The sequence below is a fragment of the Pleurodeles waltl genome, chromosome 1_2 (assembly GCF_031143425.1).
Source record: "Pleurodeles waltl isolate 20211129_DDA chromosome 1_2, aPleWal1.hap1.20221129, whole genome shotgun sequence".
NCBI classification, from domain to species: domain Eukaryota; kingdom Metazoa; phylum Chordata; class Amphibia; order Caudata; family Salamandridae; genus Pleurodeles; species Pleurodeles waltl.
In genome coordinates, this window is record NC_090437.1 from 1329063765 (window position 1) to 1329086465 (window position 22701).

Consider the following 22701-nt stretch of genomic DNA (forward strand, 5'->3'; position numbering starts at 1 on the left):
TGGGAGGGACATTCCTAGACACAGAAGTATGATGAGAATGAACAGAAGGAGACCTGTCCCTTACAGAGGGCACCCTAACAGCTTGGCTGACAGTGTAATGTGAGAGCACACCATCTGTATGATGTGACTCCACCTCAGTACCAACTATGCTAGACTGTCTAGTAATGGGCAGGATAAGAAGTTTCTTTCCTGAATCTTTTCCTGGGGGAGTCCCTGGATCAGTTTGGGAACCATTAGCTACTTTTTCAACAGATGGGGCACTTTTAGCCTTATCTTGTTCTCTAAGCATGTTAAGTAACAATTCCAAGGAAGGATTCTTCCCTACACTCAAACCTCTCTCTATGCAGAGACTCCTTGCTCCTTTCCAGCTAAGGTGATCATATGCAATTTTGGACAGATCAACATTTTGGCCTGTGCCAGACATTTTTAGAGAGAGTTAAAGTGATAGAAAAAGAGCAAAAAGTTTGTCAGAGATTTTAGAAAGACAGAGAAAAAAAACTTTTAAACCTTTTTAGAACTTTTTGAAAGTTTAGAAGTACTTTTCAGCACTTAGAAAAGAGTGAAAAGAGGAAATGCAAAACTTTTTAGCTATGTGTACACACACTGAACTTGCTTTTTATATTTTTCTCTTATGAAAAGTACAATGACAAGAGTGGTAAGTAGTCTCAAAGCACTTATCCCACCGCTGCACAACCAATGTAGGAGGCTTTACTGGCTTGTAGTGAGTACCAAGGGGTACTTGCACCTTGCACCAGGCCCAGTTATCCCTTATTAGTGTATCAATCAATCAATCACTGCATTTGTAAAGTGCGCTACATACCCGCAAGGGTCTCAAGGCGCTGGGGAGGGGGGGTGATACTGGTCGAAGAGCCAGGTCTTGAGGAGTCTTCTGAAGGCCAGCAGGTCCTGGGTCTGTAGTAGGATGGTGGGGAGAGTGTTCCAGGTCTTGGCGGCGAGGTAGGAGAAGGATCTGCCGCCGGCTGTGGTTTTTCGGATGCGGGGGACTGTGGCAAGGGCGAGGTTGGCTGTGCGGAGGCTTCGGGTGGGGGTGTGGAAGCTGAGTCGGTTGTTGAGGTAGGTGGGTCCGGTGTTGTGCAGTGCTTTGTGTGCGTGGATCAGGAGCTTGAAGGTGATCCTTTTGTTGATGGGGAGCCAGTGCAGGCCTCTTAGGTGGAGTGTGATGTGGCTGCGGCGGGGGACATCGAGGATGAGTTGGGCCGAGGCGTTCTGGATGCGTTGGAGTCGTCTCAGGAGCTTGTTTGTAGTTCCTGAGTAGAGGGCGTTCCCGTAGTCGAGTCTGTTGGTGATGAGGGCCTGGGTAACGTTTTTTCTCGTGTCAAGGTGGATCCATTTGAAGATCCTGCGGAGCATACGGAGGGTGTTGAAGCAGGACGCGGAGATGGCGTTGACTTGCCTGGTCATGGAGAGAGTGGAGTCGAGGATGACCCCCTGGTTGCGTGCGTGGTCCGTGGGTTCCGGGGCTGTGCCTAGTGACGTGGGCCACCAAGAGTCGTCCCAGGCTGATGGGGTGGGTCCGAGAATGAGGACCTCCGTCTTGTCTGAGTTCAGCTTCAGTCTGCTGTCCTTCATCCAGTCGGCTATGGCCTTCATTCCTCGGTGGAGGTTAGCTTTGGCGGTGTCGGGATCTTCGGTGAGGGATATGATCAGCTGGGTGTCGTCGGCGTAGGAGATGATGTTGAGGTTGTGTTGTCGTGCGACGTGGGCGAGGGGGGCCATGTAGATATTGAACAGTGTCGGGCTGAGGGAGGATCCCTGTGGGACGCCGCAGATGATCTCAGTGGTTTTGGAGCGGAAGGGTGGGAGGCGGACGCTCTGGGTTCTGCCGGAGAGGAAGGATGTGGTCCAGGCCAGGGCCTTCTCTTGGATACCGGCGTCATGGAGGCGTGCTGATAGGGTGCGGTGGCAGACCGTGTCAAAGGCTGCTGATAGGTCCAGGAGGATGAGGGCAGCTGTTTCTCCTTTGTCCATCAGGGTCCGGATGTCGTCAGTGGCGGCGATGAGGGCGGTCTCTGTGCTGTGGTTACTGCGAAAACCAGATTGGGACGGGTCCAGGATGTTGTTGACTTCGAGGTAGCGGGTCAGCTGTTTGTTGACAATCTTCTCGGTCACTTTTGCCGGGAAAAGGAGCAGGGAGATGGGACGGAAGTTCTTGAGGTCCATGGGGTCCGCCTTGGGCTTCTTCAGAAGGGCGTTGATCTTGGCGTGCTTCCAGCTTTCTGGGAAGGTTGCTGTCTCGAAGGAACAGTTGATTGTTTTCCGGAGGTGGGACGCGATGGCTGCGCTGGCTTTGTTGAAGACGTGGTGAGGGCAGGGGTCTGATGGGGATCCGGAGTGGATGGAGTTCATGGTTTTGATGGTGTCTTCGTCGCTGCGCTGGACCAGGCGGTCAGGCGACTGGTGCGAGTGGTAGTCGAAGGGGTGGTGGACTCGGTGGTGGGTGAGGGGGGGTCGGGGTTGAAGCTGTCGTGGATGTCGGTGATCTTGCGGTGGAAGAAGGTGGCCAGGGAGTTGCACAGGTCTTGAGATTGCGGGATGTCGTTGGTGATGGAGCTGGGGTTGGAGAGTTCTTTCACAATGCTGAAGAGCTCTTTGGTGTTGTGTACGTTGTTGTCTAGGCGGTCCTTGAAGGCGGTCTTCTTGGCGGTCCTGATGAGTTGGTGATGTCTGTGGGTGGCACTTTTGAGGGCTGTGTGGTTGTCTGGTGTTCGGTCGTGGAGCCATTTCTTCTCCAGCTTCCGACAGGTGTGCTTGGAGATACGGAGGTCCTCGATGAACCAGGCGGCTTTCTTGTTGGTGTGGTTGGTTGTAAAGGTCTTGAGAGGGGCGGGGGTGTTGCCGCAGTCGTTGATCCACTGTGTGAGGTTGGTCGCGGCAGTGTCTGGGTCGGTGGGGTTGGTGGGTGGTCTCAGGGCGAGGGCGGTAGTCAGTTGGTCCCCGGTGACCTTGCCCCAGCAGCAGCGTGGTAGCTGTTGGGTGCGGTGGTGTGTGGTGGGTTTTCTGAACGTGAAGTGGACGTATCTGTGGTCGGTCCAGTGTGGTTCGGTGGTGTGGTTGAAGGAGACGTGGGGGCTTGCGGAGGAGATGGGGTCAAGCGTGTGTCCAGCGGCGTGAGTGGGTGTCGTTACTAGCTGTTTGAGTCCGAGGTTGGCGAGGTTGTCGATCAGGGCGGTGGAGTTGGCGTCGTTGTTGTTCTCGAGGTGGAAGTTCAGGTCCCCGAGGAGGATGTAGTCCGTGGAAGCGAGGGCGTGGGTGCTGATGAGGTCAGCGATGGTGTCACTGAACTGTGGGCGGGGTCCGGGAGGTCTGTAGATGAGAGTTCCTCTGAGGGTGGTGTTGGGGTCGGTGTGGATCTGGAAGTGCATGTGCTCGGCGGTGGTGAGGGTGTCATCGGTGTTCGTTGAGATTTTGATGGAGTCTTTGTGGATGATGGCGATTCCTCCTCCCACTCCGTTGGTGCGGTCTCTGCGGGAGATCTTGTAGCCCTGTGGGATGGCTATGGTAATGTCTGGTGCTGAGGTGGCGTTCAGCCAGGTCTCCGTCAGGAAGGCAACGTCAGGGGCAGTGGAGTCTAGGAGATCCCAAAGTTCGATGGCGTGCTTGCGAGCAGAGTGGGTGTTGAGGAGGATGCAGCGGAGGTGGTTGGGTTCTCTGGCTGGTGGTGTGGAGGGTTGGATGATGGAGAATCTGCAGTTCCGGCAGGTGAAAGGCCCCTGGGTGCGTTTCGGGGTGGCCCGGTAGCAGGGCTGGTCTCGTCTGGTGTTGAGTGCGTGGAGGGTGCTTGCGTCGTAGTGCAGTCTGGCGTTGCGGGGGTGCGGGTTCCAGGGGTTCTGGTGCTGGTGCTGGGTGTGGTCCAGGCGCGGACGGGTGCAGACGGGCTTGCCTTAGGCCCAGGGGAAAACCCGGGGAAAAAACGGCGGGAAAAGACGGCGGGAGAGGGACAACAGAGCACAGGGGTACAGAAAGCAAAACACAGGGGCACAGAATGGAAAAAACAAGTGGCACAGAAGCACAAGCTCAGGGGAATAGAAAAAAGGGCGCGAGTAGTCAGGCGGCAAAAGTGGCAACGGAGGTTCAACCCACAGGGGGCTGCGTGGCAGATGGGGGGAGCGACCTGCCTGGTGACAGGGTCAAAGGTCGCTCTCTACCACCGCTTCGTGGCCTCCATATGAGGGCAGAGGGAGGGAGGAGCAGCTGGGAGGTGTGAGCGGGGCGGCCAATGGGAGTGAAGGGGGCGGGGCAGCAGGGGCTCAGTGTGAGAAAGTAGCCTCTTTCTAGCCTTGTTACCCCCACTTTTGGCCTGTTTGTGAGTGTATGTCAGGGTGTTTTCACTGTCTCACTGGGATCCTGCTAGCCAGGGCCCAGTGCTCATAGTGAAAACCATATGTTTTCAGTATGTTTGTTATGTGTCACTAGGACCCTGCTAGTCAGGACCCCAGTGCTCATAAGTTTGTGGCCTATATGTATGTGTTCCCTGTGTGGTGCCTAACTGTCTCACTGAGGCTCTGCTAACCAGAACCTCAGTGGTTATGCTCTCTCTGTACAAATTGTCACTAACAGGCTAGTGACCAATTTTACCAATTCACATTGGCATACTGGAACACCCTTATAATTCCCTAGTATATGGTACTGAGGTACCCAGGGTATTGGGGTTCCAGGAGATCCCTATGGGCTGCAGCATTTCTTTTGCCACCCATAGGGAGCTCTGACAAATACTACACAGGCCTGCCACTGCAGCCTGAGTGAAATAATGCACACGTTATTTCACAGCCATTTTACACTGCACTTAAGTAACTTATAAGTCACCTATATGTCTAACCTTTACCTGGTAAAGGTTAGGTGCAAAGTTACTTAGTGTGTGGGCACCCTGGCACTAGCCAAGGTGCCCCCACATTGTCCAGGGCAAATTCCCCGACTTTGTGAGTGCTGGAGACACCATTACATGCGTGCACTACACATAGGTCACTACCTATATGTAGCTTCACAATGGTAACTCCGAATATGGCCATGTAACATGTCTATGATCATGGAATTGCCCCCTCTATGCCATCCTGGCATAGTTGGCACAATCCATTGATCCCAGTGGTCTGTAGCACAGACCCTGGTACTGCCAAACTGCCTTTCCTGGGGTTTCACTGCAGCTGCTGCCAAACCCTCAGACAGGTTTCTGCCCCCCTGGGGTCAAGCCAGGCTTATCCCAGGATGGCACAACAAAGGACTTCCTCTGAGAGAGGGTGTTACACCCTCTCCCTTTGGAAAATGGTGTGAAGGCAGGGGAGGAGTAGCCTCCCCCAGCCTCTGGAAATGCTTTCATGGGCACTTTTGGTGCCCATTTCTGCATAAGCCAGTCTACACCGGTTCAGGGACCCCTTAGCCCTGCTCTGGCACGAAACTGGACAAAGGAAAGGGGAGTGACCACTCCCCTGACCTGCACCTCCCCTGGGAGGTGTCCAGAGCTCCTCCAGTGTGCTCCAGACCTCTGCCATCTTGGAAACAGAGGTGCTGCTGGCACACTGGACTGCTCTGAGTGGCCAGTGCTACCAGGTGACGTCAGAGACTCCTTCTGATAGGCTCCTTCAGGTGTTGCTAGCCTATCCTCTCTTCTAGGTAGCCAAACCCTCTTTTCTGGCTATTTAGGGTCTCTGTCTCTGGGGAAACTTTAGATAACGAATTCAAGAGCTCAGCCGAGTTCCTCTGCATCTCTCTCTTCACCTTCTGCCAAGGAATCGACTGCTGACCGCGCTGGAAGCCTGCAAAACTGCAACATAGTTGCAAAGACGACTACTGCAACTCTGTAACGCTGATCCTGCCGCCTTCTCGACTGTTTTCCTGGTAGTGCATGCTGTGGGGGTAGTCTGCCTCCTCTCTGCACTAGAAGCTCCGAAGAAATCTCCTGTGGGTCGACGGAATCTTCCCCCTGCAACCGCAGGCACCAAAAAGCTGCATTACCTGTCCCTTGGGTCTCCTCTCAGCATGACGAGCGAGGTCCCTCGAATCCAGCAACTCTGTCCAAGTGACCCCCACAGTCCAGTGACTCTTCAGTCCAAGTTTGGTGGAGGTAAGTCCTTGCCTCACCTCGCTAGACTGCATTGCTGGGAACTGCGACTTTTGCAGCTACTCCGGCCCCTGTGCACTTCCGGCGGAAATCCTTTGTGCACAGCCAAGCCTGGGTCCACAGCACTCTAACCTGCATTGCACGACTTTCTAAGTTGGTCTCCGGCGACGTGTGACTCCTTTGTGTAACTTCGGGTGAGCACCGTTTCATGCATCCTCGTAGTGCCTATTTCTGGCACTACTCTGGGTGCTACCTGCTGCTAAGAGGGCTCTTTCTCTTGCTCGACGTCTCCTCTACCTCCTGGTCCAATTGGGGACCTCCTGGTCCCTTCTGGGCCACAGCAGTGTCCAAAAACGCTAACCGCACGATTTGCAGCTAGCAAGGCTTGTTGGCGTTCTTTCGGCGGGAAAACACTTCTGCACGACTCTCCACGGCAAGAGGGATCGGTCTACCAAAGGGGAAGTCTCTAGCCCTTTTTGTTCCTGCCGAAACCTCTGCTTCTTCTGTCCAGTAGAAGCTTCTTTGCATCCACAGCTGGCATTTCCTGGGCATATGCCCATCTCCGACTTGCTTGTGACTTTTGGACTTGGTCCCCTTGTTCCACAGGTACCCTAGATTGGAAATTCATCGTTGTTGCATTGTTGGTTTGTGTCTTTCCTGCATTATTCCTCTAACACAACTGCTTTGTCCTTAGGGGAACTTTAGTGCACTTTGCACTCACTTTTCAGGGTCTTGGGGAGGGTTATTTTTCTAACTCTCACTATTTTCTAATAGTCCCAGCGACCCTCTACAAGGTCACATAGGTTTGGGGTCCATTCGTGGTTCTTATTCCACTTTTGTAGTATATGGTTTGTGTTGCCCCTATCCCTATGTGTCCCCATTGCATCCTATTGTAACTATACATTGTTTGCACTGTTTTCTAAGACTATACTGCATATTTTTGCTATTGTGTATATATATCTTGTGTATATTTCCTATCCTCTCACTGAGGGTACACTCTGAGATACTTTGGCATATTGTCATAAAAATAAAGTACCTTTATTTTTAGTATAACTGTGTATTGTGTTTTCTTATGATATTGTGTATATGACACTAAGTGGTACTGTAGTAGCTTCACACGTCTCCTAGTTCAGCCTAAGCTGCTCTGCTAATCTACCATTATCTATCAGCCTATGCTGCTAGACACCCTATACACTAATAAGGGATAACTGGGCCTGGTGCAAGGTGCAAGTACCCCTTGGTACTCACTACAAGCCAGTCCAGCCTCCTACATTGGTTGTGCAGCGGTGGGATAAGTGCTTTGAGACTACTTACCACTCTTGTCATTGTACTTTTCATAAGAGAAAAATATACAAAACAAGTTCAGTGTATATACACATAGCCAAAAAGTTTTGCATTTTCTCTTTTCACTCTTTTCTAAGTGCTGAAAAGTACTTCTAAACTTTCTAAAAAGTTCTAAAAAGTTTAAAAAGTTATTTTTCTCTGTCTTTCTAAAAAGCTCTGACAAACTTTTTTCTCTTTTTCTATCACTTTAACTCTCTCTAAAAATGTCTGGCACAGGCCAAAATGTTGATCTGTCCAAACTTGCACATGACCACCTTAGCTGGAAAGGAGCAAGGAGTCTCTGTGTAGAGAGAGGTTTGAGTGTAGGGAAGAATCCTTCCTTGGAACTGTTACTTAACATGCTTAGAGAACAGGATAAGGCTAGAAGTGCCCCATCTGTAGAAAAAGTAGCTAATGGTTCTCAATATGATCCAGGGACTCCTCCAGGAAAAGATTCAGGAAAGAAACTTCCAAGCCTGCCCATTACTAGACAGTCTAGCATAGTTGGTACTGATGTTGAGTCACACCATACAGATAGTGTTGTCTCACATCATAGCAAGAGCATTCATTCTCATCACAGTAGAAATGATGTTTCTGTCAGCCAAGCTGTTAGGGTGTCCTCTGTAAGGGACAGGTCTCCTTCTGTCCATTCTCACCATACTTCTGTTTCAAGGCATGTCCCTCCCACCCACCCTGATGACAGATTGTTAGAAAGGGAGCTCAATAGATTGAGAGTGGAACAAACCAGACTGAAGCTCAAGAAGCAACAGCTGGATTTGGATAGACAGACTTTAGAAGTAGAGAAGGAGAGACAGAAACTGGGTTTAGAAACCCATGGTGGCAGCAGCAGTATTCCCCATAGTCATCCTGCAAAAGAGCATGATTCCAGGAATCTGCATAAGATAGTTCCCCCTTATAAGGAGGGGGATGACATTAACAAGTGGTTTGCTGCACTTGAGAGGGCCTGTGTTGTACAGGATGTCCCTCAAAGGCAGTGGGCTGCTATCCTATGGCTATCATTTAGTGGAAAAGGTAGGGATAGGCTCCTTACTGTGAAAGAAAGTGATGCCAATCATTTTACAGTACTTAAGTATGCACTCCTGGATGGTTATGGCTTAACCACTGAACAATACAGGATAAAGTTGAGAGAGACCAAAAAGGAGTCTTCACAAGACTGGGTTGATTTCATTGACCATTCAGTGAAGGCCTTGGAGGGGTGGTTACATGGCAGTAAAGTTACTGATTATGACAGCCTGTATAACTTGATCCTGAGAGAGCATATTCTTAATAATTGTGTGTCTGATTTGTTGCACCAGTACTTGGTGGACTCTGATCTGACCTCTCCCCAAGAATTGGGAAAGAAGGCAGACAAATGGGTCAGAACAAGGGTGAACAGAAAAGTTCATACAGGGGGTGACAAAGAGAACACTAAGAAGAAAGATGGTGAAAAATCTCAAGATAAGCATGGGGACAAGGGTAAAACCAAAGATCCCACTTCAAATCTTAAGCACTCTTCAGGGGGTGGGGATAAAACAAATTCTTCCTCTTCTTCTCAACCTACACAATTTAAAAAGCCTTGGTGCTTTGTGTGTAAAAATAGAGGCCATAGGCCAGGGGATAAGTCCTGTCCAGGTAAAACCCCTGAGCCTACCACCACTAATACATCAAGCTCTAGTGCCCCTAGCAGTAGTGGTACTAGTGGTGGGACTGCTTGCAACAGTCAAGTTTAGGGTGTAGTTGGGTTCACTTATGGGTCCATAGTAGAAACTGGGGTAGTCAGTCCGAAGACAGTTTCTGTCACACCTAGTGGCATTGGCCTTGCCACACTGGCTGCTTGTCCCCTTACAATGGATAAGTACAGGCAGACAGTTTCAATAAATGGTGTTGAGGCCTTGGCCTACAGGGACACAGGTGCCAGTATCACTTTGGTGACTGAAAACCTACTGCACCCTGATCAACACATCACTGGACAACAGTATAAGATTATTGATGTCCATAACTCCACTAAGTTTCTTCCCTTAGCTATAATTCAGTTTAGTTGGGGTGGAGTTACTGGCCCTAAGCAGGTGGTGGTATCACCTAGCTTACCTGTAGACTGTCTCTTAGGTAATGACCTAGAGGCCTCAGGTTGGGCTGATGTAGAGTTTTATGCCCATGCAGCCATGCTGGGCATCCCAGAGGAATTGTTCCCTCTCATTTCTACTGAAATGAAAAAGCAAAGAGAGAAGGCCTGAAAACTCAGGATCCCTCTCCATCAACAGGTAAAAAGGGTATCACAGTATCCCCTAACCACCCTACCATTCAGGATACCGTTCCTGTGGTGGGAGAAACCTCTCCTGGGGTGGCACCTGTTCCAAGGGAATCATCAGTTGACAAAACTGTACTCCCTGAGGTAGAAGTACCTCTCTGTGGGATAACTAACATTGGTGAGGAAAAGAGCACCATTTTAGTTAACATGGAGCATCCCTCCAACCCTCCCAGAGAAACTTTAGTGCAGAAAACCTGCACTGCCTCACAACACTTAGGCCAGCATCCCTGCCCTAGTGTGGAGCTCATAGGACAGCATCCCTGCTCTGCTCCAACTCAAGAGAAACAGCATCCCTGTTCTCTCTTCCAGCCATATGGACAAAGTTTTTGCCCAGCTATGGCTTTTCTGAGACAGCATCCCTGTCTGGCATTTCCATCATTACAAATAGGTTCAGTGGACAATTCCCACTGCTCTAAACTAAAACTTACTGATAGAAACTCTGAAAATACATCTTCACATTGTTGCTTAGCTAAAAAACTTCAAACAGGGTGGTTTACATCCCCACAAGGAAGTAACCATATAGTGGATGATAAAGGGAGTAACCAGTCTATTGCAGAGCTACTCTCTACTTATCACCACTTAGACAATAAAGTCTCAACTGGCCAAGGTTAGCCTTATTGTCCTTCGTTTGGGGGGGGGGTTGTGTGAGAAAGTAGACTCTTTCTAGCCTTGTTACCCCCACTTTTGGCCTGTTTGTGAGTGTATGTCAGGGTGTTTTCACTGTCTCACTGGGATCCTGCTAGCCAGGGCCCAGTGCTCATAGTGAAAACCCTATGTTTTCAGTATGTTTGTTATGTGTCACTGGGACCCTGCTAGTCAGGACCCCAGTGCTCATAAGTTTGTGGCCTATATGTATGTGTTCCCTGTGTGGTGCCTAACTGTCTCACTGAGGCTCTGCTAAAAAGAACCTCAGTGGTTATGCTCTCTCTGTACAAATTGTCACTAACAGGCTAGTGACCAATTTTACCAATTCACATTGGCATACTGGAACACCCTTATAATTCCCTAGTATATGGTACTGAGGTACCCAGGGTATTGGGGTTCCAGGAGATCCCTATGGGCTGCAGCATTTCTTTTGCCACCCATAGGGAGCGCTGACAAATACTACACAGGCCTGCCACTGCAGCCTGAGTGAAATAACGCACATGTTATTTCACAGCCATTTTACACTGCACTTAAGTAACTTATAAGTCACCTATATGTCTAACCTTTACCTGGTAAAGGTTAGGTGCAAAGTTACTTAGTGTGTGGGCACCCAGGCACTAGCCAAGGTGCCCCCACATTGTCCAGGGCAAATTCCCCGACTTTGTGAGTGCTGGAGACACCATTACATGCGTGCACTACACATAGGTCACTACCTATATGTAGCTTCACAATGGTAACTCCGAATATGGCCATGTAACATGTCTATGATCATGGCATTGCCCCCTCTATGCCATCCTGGCATAGTTGGCACAATCCCATGATCCCAGTGGTCTGTAGCACAGACCCTGGTACTGCCAAACTGCCTTTCCTGGGGTTTCACTGCAGCTGCTGCTGCTGCCAACCCCTCAGACAGGTTTCTGCCCCCCTGGGGTCAAGCCAGGCTTGTCCCAGGATGGCAGAACAAAGGACTTCCTCTGAGAGAGGGTGTTACACCCTCTCCCTTTGGAAAATGGTGTGAAGGCAGGGGAGGAGTAGCCTCCCCCAGCCTCTGGAAATGCTTTCATGGGCACTTTTGGTGCCCATTTCTGCATAAGCCAGTCTACACCGGTTCAGGGACCCCTTAGCCCTGCTCTGGCACGAAACTGGACAAAGGAAAGGGGAGTGACCACTCCCCTGACCTGCACCTCCCCTGGGAGGTGTCCAGAGCTCCTCCAGTGTGCTCCAGACCTCTGCCATCTTGGAAACAGAGGTGCTGCTGGCACACTGGACTGCTCTGAGTGGCCAGTGCCACCAGGTGACGTCAGAGACTCCTTCTGATAGGCTCTTTCAGGTGTTGCTAGCCTATCCTCTCTCCTAGGTAGCCAAACCCTCTTTTCTGGCTATTTAGGGTCTCTGTCTCTGGGGAAACTTTAGATAACGAATGCAAGAGGTCAGCCGAGTTCCTCTGCATCTCTCTCTTCACCTTCTGCCAAGGAATCGACTGCTGACCGCGCTGGAAGCCTGCAAAACTGCAACATAGTAGCAAAGACGACTACTGCAACTCTGTAACGCTGATCCTGCTGCCTTCTTGACTGTTTTCCTGGTGGTTCATGCTGTGGGGGTAGTCTGCCTCCTCTCTGCACTAGAAGCTCCGAAGAAATCTCCCGTGGGTCAACGGAATCTTCCCCCTGCAACCGCAGGCACCAAAAAGCTGCATTACCGGTCCCTTGGGTCTCCTCTCAGCACGACGAGCGAGGTCCCTCGAATCCAGCAACTCTGTCCAAGTGACCCCCACAGTCCAGTGACTCTTCAGTCCAAGTTTGGTGGAGGTAAGTCCTTGCCTCACCTCGCTAGACTGCATTGCTGGGAACAGCGACTTTTGCAGCTACTCCGGCCCCTGTGCACTTCCGGCAGAAATCCTTTGTGCACAGCCAAGCCTGGGTCCACGGCACTCTAACCTGCATTGCACGACTTTCTAAGTTGGTCTCCGGCGACGTGGGACTCCTTTGCGTAACTTTGGGTGAGCACCGTTTCACGCATCCTCATAGTGCCTGTTCTGGCACTTCTCCGGGTGCTATCTGCTGCTAAGCGGGCTCCTTGTCTTTCTCGAAGTCCGCTCTACCAACTGGTCCAATTTGCGATCTCCTGGTCCCTCCTGGGCCACAGCAGCGTCCAAAAACGCTAACCGCACGATTTGCAGCTAGCAAGGCTTGTTGGCGTTCTTTCGGCGGGAAAACACTTCTGCACGACTCTCCACGGCGAGTGGGATCCGTCCTCCAAAGGGGAAGTCTCTAGCCCTTTTCGTTCCTGCCGAAACCTCTGCTTCTTCTGTCCAGGAGAAGCTTCTTTGCATCCACAGCTGGCATTTCCTGGGCATATGCCCATCTCCGACTTGCTTGTGACTTTTGGACTTGGTCCCCTTGTTCCACAGGTACCCTAGATTGGAAATCCATCGTTGTTGCATTGTTGGTTTGTGTCTTTCCTGCATTATTCCTCTAACACGACTGCTTTGTCCTTAGAGGAACTTTAGTGCACTTTGCACTCACTTTTCAGGGTCTTGGGGAGGGTTATTTTTCTAACTCTCACTATTTTCTAATAGTCCCAGCGACCCTCTACAAGGTCACATAGGTTTGGGGTCCATTCGTGGTTCGCATTCCACTTTTGGAGTATATGGTTTGTGTTGCCCGCTATCCCTATGTGTCCCCATTGCATCCTATTGTAACTATACATTGTTTGCACTGTTTTCTAAGACTATACTGCATATTTTTGCTATTGTGTATATATATCTTGTGTATATTTCCTATCCTCTCACTGAGGGTACACTCTGAGATACTTTGGCATATTGTCATAAAAATAAAGTACCTTTATTTTTAGTATAACTGTGTATTGTGTTTTCTTATGATATTGTGCATATGACACTAAGTGGTACTGTAGTAGCTTCACACGTCTCCTAGTTCAGCCTAAGCTGCTCTGCTAAGCTACCATTATCTATCAGCCTATGCTGCTAGACACCCTATACACTAATAAGGGATAACTGGGCCTGGTGCAAGGTGCAAGTACCCCTTGGTACTCACTACAAGCCAGTCCAGCCTCCTACACTCAGCAGCAAGGGAAAAACCTGGGGGAAAACCCAGGGGAAAACCCGGGGAAAAAACGGCGGGAAAAGACGGCGGAAGAGGGACAACAGAGCACAGGGGTACAGAAGCAAAACACAGGGGCACAGAATGGAAAAAACAAGTGGCACAGAAGCACAAGCTCAGGGGAATAGAAAAAAGGGAGCGAGTAGTCAGGCGGCAAAAGTGGCAACGGAGGTTCAACCCACAGGGGCCTGCGTGGCAGATGGGGGGAGCGACCTGCCTAGTGACAGGGTCAAAGGTCGCTCTCTACCACCGCTTCGCGGCCTCCATATGAGGGCAGAGGGAGGGAGGAGCAGCTGGGAGGTGGGAGCGGGGCGGCCAATGGGAGTGAAGGGGGCGGGGCAGCAGGGGCTCAGCAGCAAGGGAAAAACCCGGGGAAAAACCCAGGGGAAAACCCGGGGAAAAAACGGCGGGAAAAGACGGCGGGAGAGGGACAACAGAGCACAGGGGTACAGAAAGCAAAACACAGGGGCACAGAATGGAAAAAAACAAGTGGCACAGAAGCACAAGCTCAGGGGAATTGAAAAAAGGGAGCGAGTAGTCAGGCGGCAAAAGTGGCAACGGAGGTTCAACCCACAGGGGGCTGCGTGGCAGATGGGGGGAGCGACCTGCCTGGTGACAGGGTCAGTGTATAGGGTGTCTAGCAGCTTAGGCTGATAGATAATGGTAGCTTAGCAGAGCAGCTTAGGCTGAACTAGGAGACGTGTGAAGCTACTACAGTACCACTTAGTGTCATATGCACAATATCATAAGAAAACACAATACACAGTTATACTAAAAATAAAGGTACTTTATTTTTATGACAATATGCCAAAGTATCGTAAAGTGTACCCTCAGTGACAGGATAGGAAATATACACAAGATATATGTACACAATACCAAAAATATGCAGTATAGTCTTAGAAAACAGTGCAAACAATGTATAGTTACAATAGGATGCAATGGGGACACATAGGGATAGGGGCAACACAAACCATATACTCCAAAAGAGGAATGCGAACCACGAATGGACCCCAAACCTATGTGACCTTGTAGAGGGTCGCTGGGACTATTAGAAAATAGCAAGGGTTAGAAAAATAGCCCACCCCAAGACCCTGAAAAGTGAGTGCAAATTGCACTAAAGTTCCCCAAAGGACATAGGAGTCGTGAAAGGGGAATTCTGCAGGAAAGACACAAACCAGCAATGCAACAACAATGGATTTCCAGTCGAGGGTACCTGTGGAACAAGGGGACCAAGTCCAAAAGTCACAAGCAAGTCGGAGATGGGCAGATGCCCAGGAAATGCCAGCTGTGGGTGCAAAGAAGCTTCTACTGGACAGAAGAAGTTTAGGTTTCTGCAGGAACGACAAGGGCTAGAGACTTCCCCTTTGGAGGACGGATCTCTCACGCCGAGGAGAGTCGTGTAGAAGTGTTTTCCTGCCGAAAGACCACCAACAAGCCTTGCTAGCTGCAAATCGTGAGGTAAGCATTTTTGGATGCTGCTGTGGCCCAGGAGGACCAGGATGTCGCAAATTGCGTCACCAGACAGAGGGGACGTCGAGCAAGAAAAGGAGCCCTCTCAGCAGCAGGTAGCGTCCGGAGAAGTGCCAGAAACAGGCACTACAAGGATGCGTGAAACGGTGCTCACCCGAAGTCGCACAAAGGAGTCCCACGTCACCGGAGAACAACTTAGGTGGTAGTGCAATGCAGGTTAGAGTGCCGTGGACCCAGGCTGGACTGTGCACAAAGGATTTCCGCCGGAAGTGCACGGAGGCCGGAGTATCTGCAAAAGTCGCGGTTCCCAGCAATGCAGTCTGGCGTGGGGAGGCAAGGACTTACCTCCACCAAACTTGGACTGAAGAGTCACTGGACTGTGGGGGTCACTTGGACACAGTTGCTGGATTCGAGGGACCTCGCTTGTCATGCTGAGAGGAGACCCAAGGGACCAGTGATGCAGTTCTTTGGTGCCTGCGGTTGCAGGGGGACGATTCCGTCGACCCCCGGGAGATTTCTTCGGAGCTTCTCGTGCAGAGAGGAGGCAGACTACCCCCACAGCATGCACCACCAGGAAAACAGTCGAGAAGGCGGCAGGATCAGCGTTACAGAGTTGCAGTAGTTGTCTTTGCTACTATGTTAGCACACTGGAGGAGCTCTGGACACCTCCCAGGGGAGGTGCAGGTCAGGGGAGTGGTCACTCCCCTTTCCTTTGTCCAGTTTCACGCCAGAGCAGGGCTAAGGGGTCCCTGAACCGGTGTAGACTGGCTTATGCAGAAATGGGCACCAAATGTGCCCATGAAAGCATTTCCAGAGGCTGGGGGAGGCTACTCCTCCCCTGCCTTCACACCATTTTCCAAAGGGAGAGGGTGTAACACCCTCTCTCAGAGGAAGTCCTTTGTTCTGCCATCCTGGGCCAGGCCTGGCTGGACCCCAGGAGGGCAGAAGCCTGTCTGAGGGGTTGGCAGCAGCAGCAGCTGCAGTGAAACCCCTGAAGAGGCAGTTTGGCAGTACCAGGGTCTGTGCTACAGACCACTGGGATCATGGGATTGTGCCAACTATGCCAGGATGGCATAGAGGGGGCAATTCCATGATCATAGACATGTTACATGGCCATATTCGGAGTTACCATTGTGAAGCTACATATAGGTAGTGACCTATATGTAGTGCATGCGTTTAATGGTGTCCCCACACTCACAAAGTCCGGGGAATTGGCCCTGAACAATGTGGGGGCACCTTGGCTAGTGCCAGGGTGCCCTCACACTAAGTAACTTTGCACCTAACCTTTACCAGGTAAAGGTTAGACATATAGGTGACTTATAAGTTACTTAAGTGCAGTGTAAAATGGCTGTGAAATAACGTGGACGTTATTTCACTCAGGCTGCAGTGGCAGGCCTGTGTAAGAATTGTCAGAGCTCCCTATGGGTGGCAAAAGAAATGCTGCAGCCCATAGGGTTCTCCTGGAACCCCAATACCCTGGGTACCTCAGTACCATATACTAGGGAATTATAAGGGTGTTCCAGTAAGCCAATGTAAATTGGTAAAATTGGTCACTAGCCTGTTAGTGACAATTTGTACAGAGAGAGCATAACCACTGAGGTTCTGGTTAGCAGAGCCTCAGTGAGACAGTTAGGCACTACACAGGGAACACATACATATAGGCCACAAACTTATGAGCACTGGGGTCCTGACTAGCAGGGTCCCAGTGACACATAACAAACATACTGAAAACATACGGTTTTCACTATGGGCACTGGGCCCTGGCTAGCAGGATCCCAGTGAGACAGTGAAACACCCTGACATACACTCACAAACAGGCCAAAAGTGGGGGTAACAAGGCTAGAAAGAGGCTACTTTCTCACAGTGACAAATACAACTAAAACAACAGATATACAGTGAAATATGGGGGTAACATGCCAGGCAAGATGGTACTTCCCTACAACACCTTAGGGGTGACTTATATGTAAAGATAAGGCAGGTTAAGACCTTGGAAGTACTTTTAATTGTTAAGTTGATTTTGCACATAACTTTAATTTGAAAGCAGCCAGCATGTCAAGCCTGCCTTTAAAATGACCCTGGGCACCCCAGCAGTGCACCTATGGGTGCGCTACCTATGCTGTGGTCCCTAAATCTACATGCTCTACCATATACTAGAGACATATACATAGGTTGACAATTATAATTAGCCTAATTTTCATACTCATTTTACATACAGCAGAGGCCCTGTGACTAGTTGCAGTACCCAGGGCACCATCAGAGTCAGGAAAACACCAGCAAAAAGCGAAAAATGGGGGCAAAAGGTTAGGGGGCCTCTGCAATTAGCCCAGTTTTCTCACATACAACAAGGATGGATTTCATGGGGGCATACTTGGTCTGGTCATCTACAGCTATTGTGAGTAGTGTGTTCCTCCCCACTGTAGGTGTAGACTTTCACAACCTACCCAATCCAGTTCTCTTATGTAATCTTATGTACACTCAGAGCTACCTTACATGCAGCAAACCATTTGATGATATCATCTCCTATCAGATAGTTGGGCACCATTTCTTTAGGTAGGTGGACCTTACTGTTACCTTCAGACCCTGCAGGTAAGCCACCACCATTGCTGGTGAACTCTGAGGTTTGTCTGGATTGATTTTCTAGTTCTTTCAGGCTCGTCTCATGCTCCAGCAGCAGTTTATTTTCGTCCAAGTCCCTCTCAGATATCTTTCCTTCTATTTTTAGCATAGCCCACTGTAGCTTGAACTCCCTTTCTGCTTTCCTGTCTACCATCTACTCTGGGAGCAAGTTCCAGGAGAACACACTGCTCCCTGACCTCACACTGGGATCTCTCTCAGTGTGCAGATGGTCAACCTCTTTATAAAGCTCCACAATCAGGGCCTCCTCATGTCCTAAATCTAGTCCCTTCTCATCAGGTTCGTTCTCATTAAGATCCTCTTCCTCAGATTCCTCAGCCTAGGCATGCATCCTCGTGATTCATGATAAACATCGACAATTATCTGAAGGTACAGCTTTGGGGTCTTCTTTCCTGCATGCTGCCCCTCTCCTTGTAGGACCTATGCAGCTGTGCCTTGCTTAGGCTGTCCAGATTGAGCATCTCCATAGTATGAGATAAAGAGGTAGGGAACTTTAGAACAAGGAAAAGTAGCCAATCAGAAAAGTATGGAGAATTTAACAAGTCTCGATTTGGAGTCAGATTACTTATCTAGGATTCTAGTGTAATGCAAAATCACAGTACTGCACCACACAAGCATAAGTCGAAATCCTTACTGCTAAACATCAATGTAAGAAATTGGGTTACTGATTGATGGGGCAAAAGCCTGCTCAAGCAGCAACCACAATTGCTGTCAGTGTAAAGTCACGAGCACACCTCAAATTAACCTTTGCTGAACACTTTGGTAGCTTGACACAAACGTAACCAGGCTTAACTTAGAGGCAAGGTGTAAAATGTTTATGGAACACTTTATCCCCATCGCTGCAAGGCCTTTCCCCCAACTTGTGCCAAACCTTTTTTTGTCTATTTAGGGTAGTTTGTGCTTAAGCCCCCTTAACGTTTTTGTCCACATAAGTTGTCCATATGAAGCTTAAGTCCTTTTTTTACAACATCCTGGGGATTCTAAAGGTACCCAGAATTTGTGGGTTCCCCTAATGGGGATGAGAAATTAGCCACAATACAGCTAACATTTGTTTTTTTCAGGAAATATGGAAAACAAAGTGCTGCAGAAGAAAGCATCTATTTTTTTCCTGCAAATGGCATCAACAAAGGGTTTGCAGTGCTAAAACTACTATCTTCCCAGATTTTAGGACCGGGCAGACTAGAATCAGGAAAACATGTTTTTCATCACAGTTTTGACATTTTACTGGGACATACCCCATTTTTCCTGGGCTGGCATCCTGAGTCCCATTCTCCATTCTCTGTTGTGTGGCAGAGCACCTGGGATGGGGCCTATTGTGCCACGGGAGGCCCTACCAGGCCCTTTCGTCCTCCAGCCTGCTTTGCTGTGAAGGGCCCAGGGTGGGGAGTCTATCAGACTTTGGAAGGCTTCCCTGATGGATCGTGTTCAGGAGCCCAGGCTTGGCCCCAGGGTGGGAGCCCCTGTCCTGGGCTTCGTCATCTGGTATGATGAGTGGCAAGGCACCTGGAACAGGTCCGGCGGGGCCCGTTGAGCCCTCCCCTATGTGGCCAGGTTCATGAGCCTCAACCAGGCCCCAGCAAGGCCCTGGGCCGGGGTCTCCCTTTCGCCAGCCTGCTGCACCACAAAGGGCCTGGGCCTGGCAGTCCACCAGTCAAAGGGAGGCTTCCGCTGCCAGGTCAGGTTCAGGGCCCCAAGCCCAGGGCTCCAGCAGGCCTTGGGGTGGGAGCCCCCATCCTTGGCTTTCTCCTCTGGCCTGCCATGTGGCAAGGCACATAGGACGGGGTCCAGGGAGGCCTCTCTTGTGTGGGAATGTTCAGAAGTTATGGGAGCCCCCATCCTGGGCTTCATCTTCTGGCCTGCTGCACCGACATGAGCCCAGGAGGGATGGAGTCAATCGGACCTGGGAGGCCTTCCAGTTTCACCAGTGCCTCCGGCAGCCCCCCTGCCCATCCCCGTGCCTAATGCCCAGCTGGGGCTCTGAGCACCCAGCCTGTAGAGTTCCCATCCTTCTCCAAGGAGAAGCGGAAACCTCTTCATTAAGCCACAACATGACTAGATGACCGTCCTTCGAACATGACCATCTATTTGCACCAAGCCCCATGGCTATCTGGTCATGTGCAGTGCTTTTAAATGGTGCGTCCAGATGGTCATGCTGCCCTGGAAGTCCAGATGAGGGCTCATTCATTTCCTCCAGCCTAGCCAGGGTTCCAAGAGGTTGTGTGCATTCGTGTCAACGTTCCCCTCTGTCCCTCCTTGCACACAGGATACAAGAAAGGGGGGTAGCCTTCCTCTTGATTATCAGGGACTTGGTACTCTGCACCCCCCCTGTTGTCCACTTCTTTTGTCGGGTTCTATCAGGTCCCAGACTGGACCCCCTTGGGCCCGGGTGTGTGGCTGCCTCCCAGCCCTGTCCTCTAAGCGTGCCTTCCTGAGAGAAGGCAGAGAATTGAAACCGACATCCCATCGCTGGGTGGCCTGTCCCCTACCAGGGAAGGGGGCCCATCCAGCACCACACTGTGATCAATTGGGCATCCTAGGTTTTTTTAGGGATAGACTGCTTGGCTATCCTTGGCTGTTGTTTCAAGCAGAGAGCTTCCACCCACCCAGGGACAGTCCTGCTTGAGGTCTTGCTGTTTACAGAGGCCCTTCTTCCCAGCAGAGAGAAGGCCAAGCAGTCCGGCAGCTTGCACCGTTCCAGCGGTCCAACCAGAGTCGAAGGGGCTGGGTGGCGCCAGGTCCCAGAGACCACCGCCGCCCTCCTCCACCGATCACATTACACGCAGTAGGTTGGAACGACCATTCTGTGTGGTGTCCCCGCCAGCCCATTCCGGCTGGCACCCCTGTATCTCACCCAGGTTGCACCTCGCCCAGCCATCTTTGGCCACAGGGAAGGCTAGCACTCACTGTTGCCCATGCGCCTGCCCTGCCCACCCAAGCAAGCCCCGGGCAGGGGCTTCCTTACAGCAGGTTTCTCCCTGAGGGGCGCAAAGGTCGGTACAGTGAAACTGCGAATGGCTCATTAAATAAGCAATTGTTCCTTTGACTGCTCCATATGTTACTTGGATAACTGTGATAATTCTGGGGCTAATACATGCCAGCAAGTGCTGACCTCGTGGAATGCGTGTATAAATCAGACCAACACCAATCCGGGGGCACCTGGCCACTCTCGCAACTCTAGATAACCTCGGGACGATCTCACGTCCCAGCGACAGCGACAATACATTCGGATGTCTGCCGTATCAACTTTCTATGGTACTTTCTGTGCCTACCATGGTGACCATGGGTAACAGGGAATCAGGGTTCAATTCCAGAAAGGGAGCCAAAAAACATTTACCACATCCAAGGAAGGCAGCAGGCATGCAAATGACCCACTCCTGACTCATGGAGGTAGTGATGAAAAATTACAATACAGGACTCTTTCCAGTAATTGGAATTTAAATCCTTTAATGAGGATCCATTGGAGGGCAAGTCTGGTGTCAGCAGTCAATGCAATTCCAACTCCAATAGCGTATATTAAAGTTGCTGCAGTTAAAAAGCTTGTAGTTGGATCTTGGGATTGCACTGGCAGTCCGCCATGAGGCAAGCTACGTCTGTCCTAGCCCCTGCCTCTCAGCGACCCCTTGATGCCCTTGACTGAGTGTCCTGGGGGTCAGAAGAGTTTACTTTAAAAAAATGAGAGTGCTCAAAACAGACCGGTCACCTGAATACTTCAGGTAGGAATAATGGAATAGGACTTCTGTTCTATTTTGTTGGTTTTCAGAACTGAGGCCATGATTAAGAGTGACGGCAGAGGGCATTCGTATTGTGCTACTAGAGGTGAAATTCTTAGACCAGAGAAAGACAAACCAAAGCAAAAACATTTGCCCAGATTGTTTTCATTAATCAAGAACGAAAGTCAGCAGTTGGAAGATGATCAGATCCCGTCGTAGTTCCGACCATAAATGACGCTGGCTAGCAATCCGGTGGCATTATTCCCATGACTCGCCAAGGAGCTTCCACGAACCAAAAGTCTTGGGGTTCTAGGTAGAGTATAGTCGCAAAGCTGAAACTTAAAGGAATTGACAGATGTAGGATGCTGGCCTGGTGTGTGGTGGATACCTGTGGTACTTACACCTTTTACCAGGTCCAGTTATCCCTTATTAGTATAGTGCAGTCAGTCAGTGTCTAGAAGCCAGGCTCTCTAGAGGTAGCTGTAGTTGAGCAGCCAAGGTTTATCTAGGAGACATGTAAAGCTCATGCAATACCACTGTAGTCACACAGTACTTACACACATGAAAGAAAACACTAAGGGCCTGATTCTGACTATGGTGGACGGCGGAGGCCGTCCGCCATAGTCCCGCCGCCAAATGACCGCACCGCGGTCAAAAGACCGCGGCGGCCATTCACACATTTCCTCTGGGCCGGCGGGCGCTCTCCAAAAGAGCGCCCGCCGGCCCAGAGGAAATGCCCCTGCAACGAGGACGCCGGCTCAGAATTGAGCCGGCGTAGTTGCAGGGGTGCGACGGATGCAGTTGCACCCGTCACGTATTTCAGTGTCTGCAAAGCAGACACTGAAATACTTTTTGGGGCCCTCTTACGGGGGCCCCTGCAGTGCCCATGCCATTGGCATGGGCACTGCAGGGGCCCCCAGGGGCCCCGCGGCACCCCCTACCGCCATCCTGTTCATGGCGGGTTTCCCGCCATGAACAGGATGGCGGTAGGGGGTGTCTGAATCCTCATGGCGGCGGAGCGCGCTCCGCTGCCATGGAGGATTCCCCCGAGCAGCGGAAAGTCGGCGGGAGACCGCCGACTTTCCGCTTCTGACCGCGGCTGAACTGCTGCGGTCAGAATGCTCGTGGGAGCACCGCCAGCCTGTTGGCGGTGCTCCCGTGGTCGGTGGCCCTGGCGGCCACCGGCCGCCAGGGTCAGAATGACCCCCTAAGTGTTACAAAAATAAAGGTACTTTATTTTGGTGACACAAATACCAAAAATACCAACAAGACTATACCCCCTCAGGAGGTAAGTAATACACAAATTTTGTACACTAGTATGCAGAAATAGGCATAAAAACAGTTAGAAGACAGTGCAAATAGTGAAAATAACAATAGTTAGAAATAGGCCTAGGGGAAGCACAAACCATATACTAAGAA

General features: G+C 50.6%; 1 protein-coding gene across 1 annotated transcript in view; it reads right to left on the reverse strand.

The window, feature by feature from the left end:
* The window catches only part of LOC138257126 (vomeronasal type-2 receptor 26-like), a 92786-nt gene that overhangs the window by 65908 nt on the left and 4177 nt on the right, over positions 1–22701 (reverse strand). The window contains exon 2 of the mRNA XM_069205887.1: positions 17757–17891. Coding sequence (XP_069061988.1) covers positions 17757–17891 — 135 coding nt within the window. The remainder of the gene's footprint in view (positions 1–17756; positions 17892–22701) is intronic.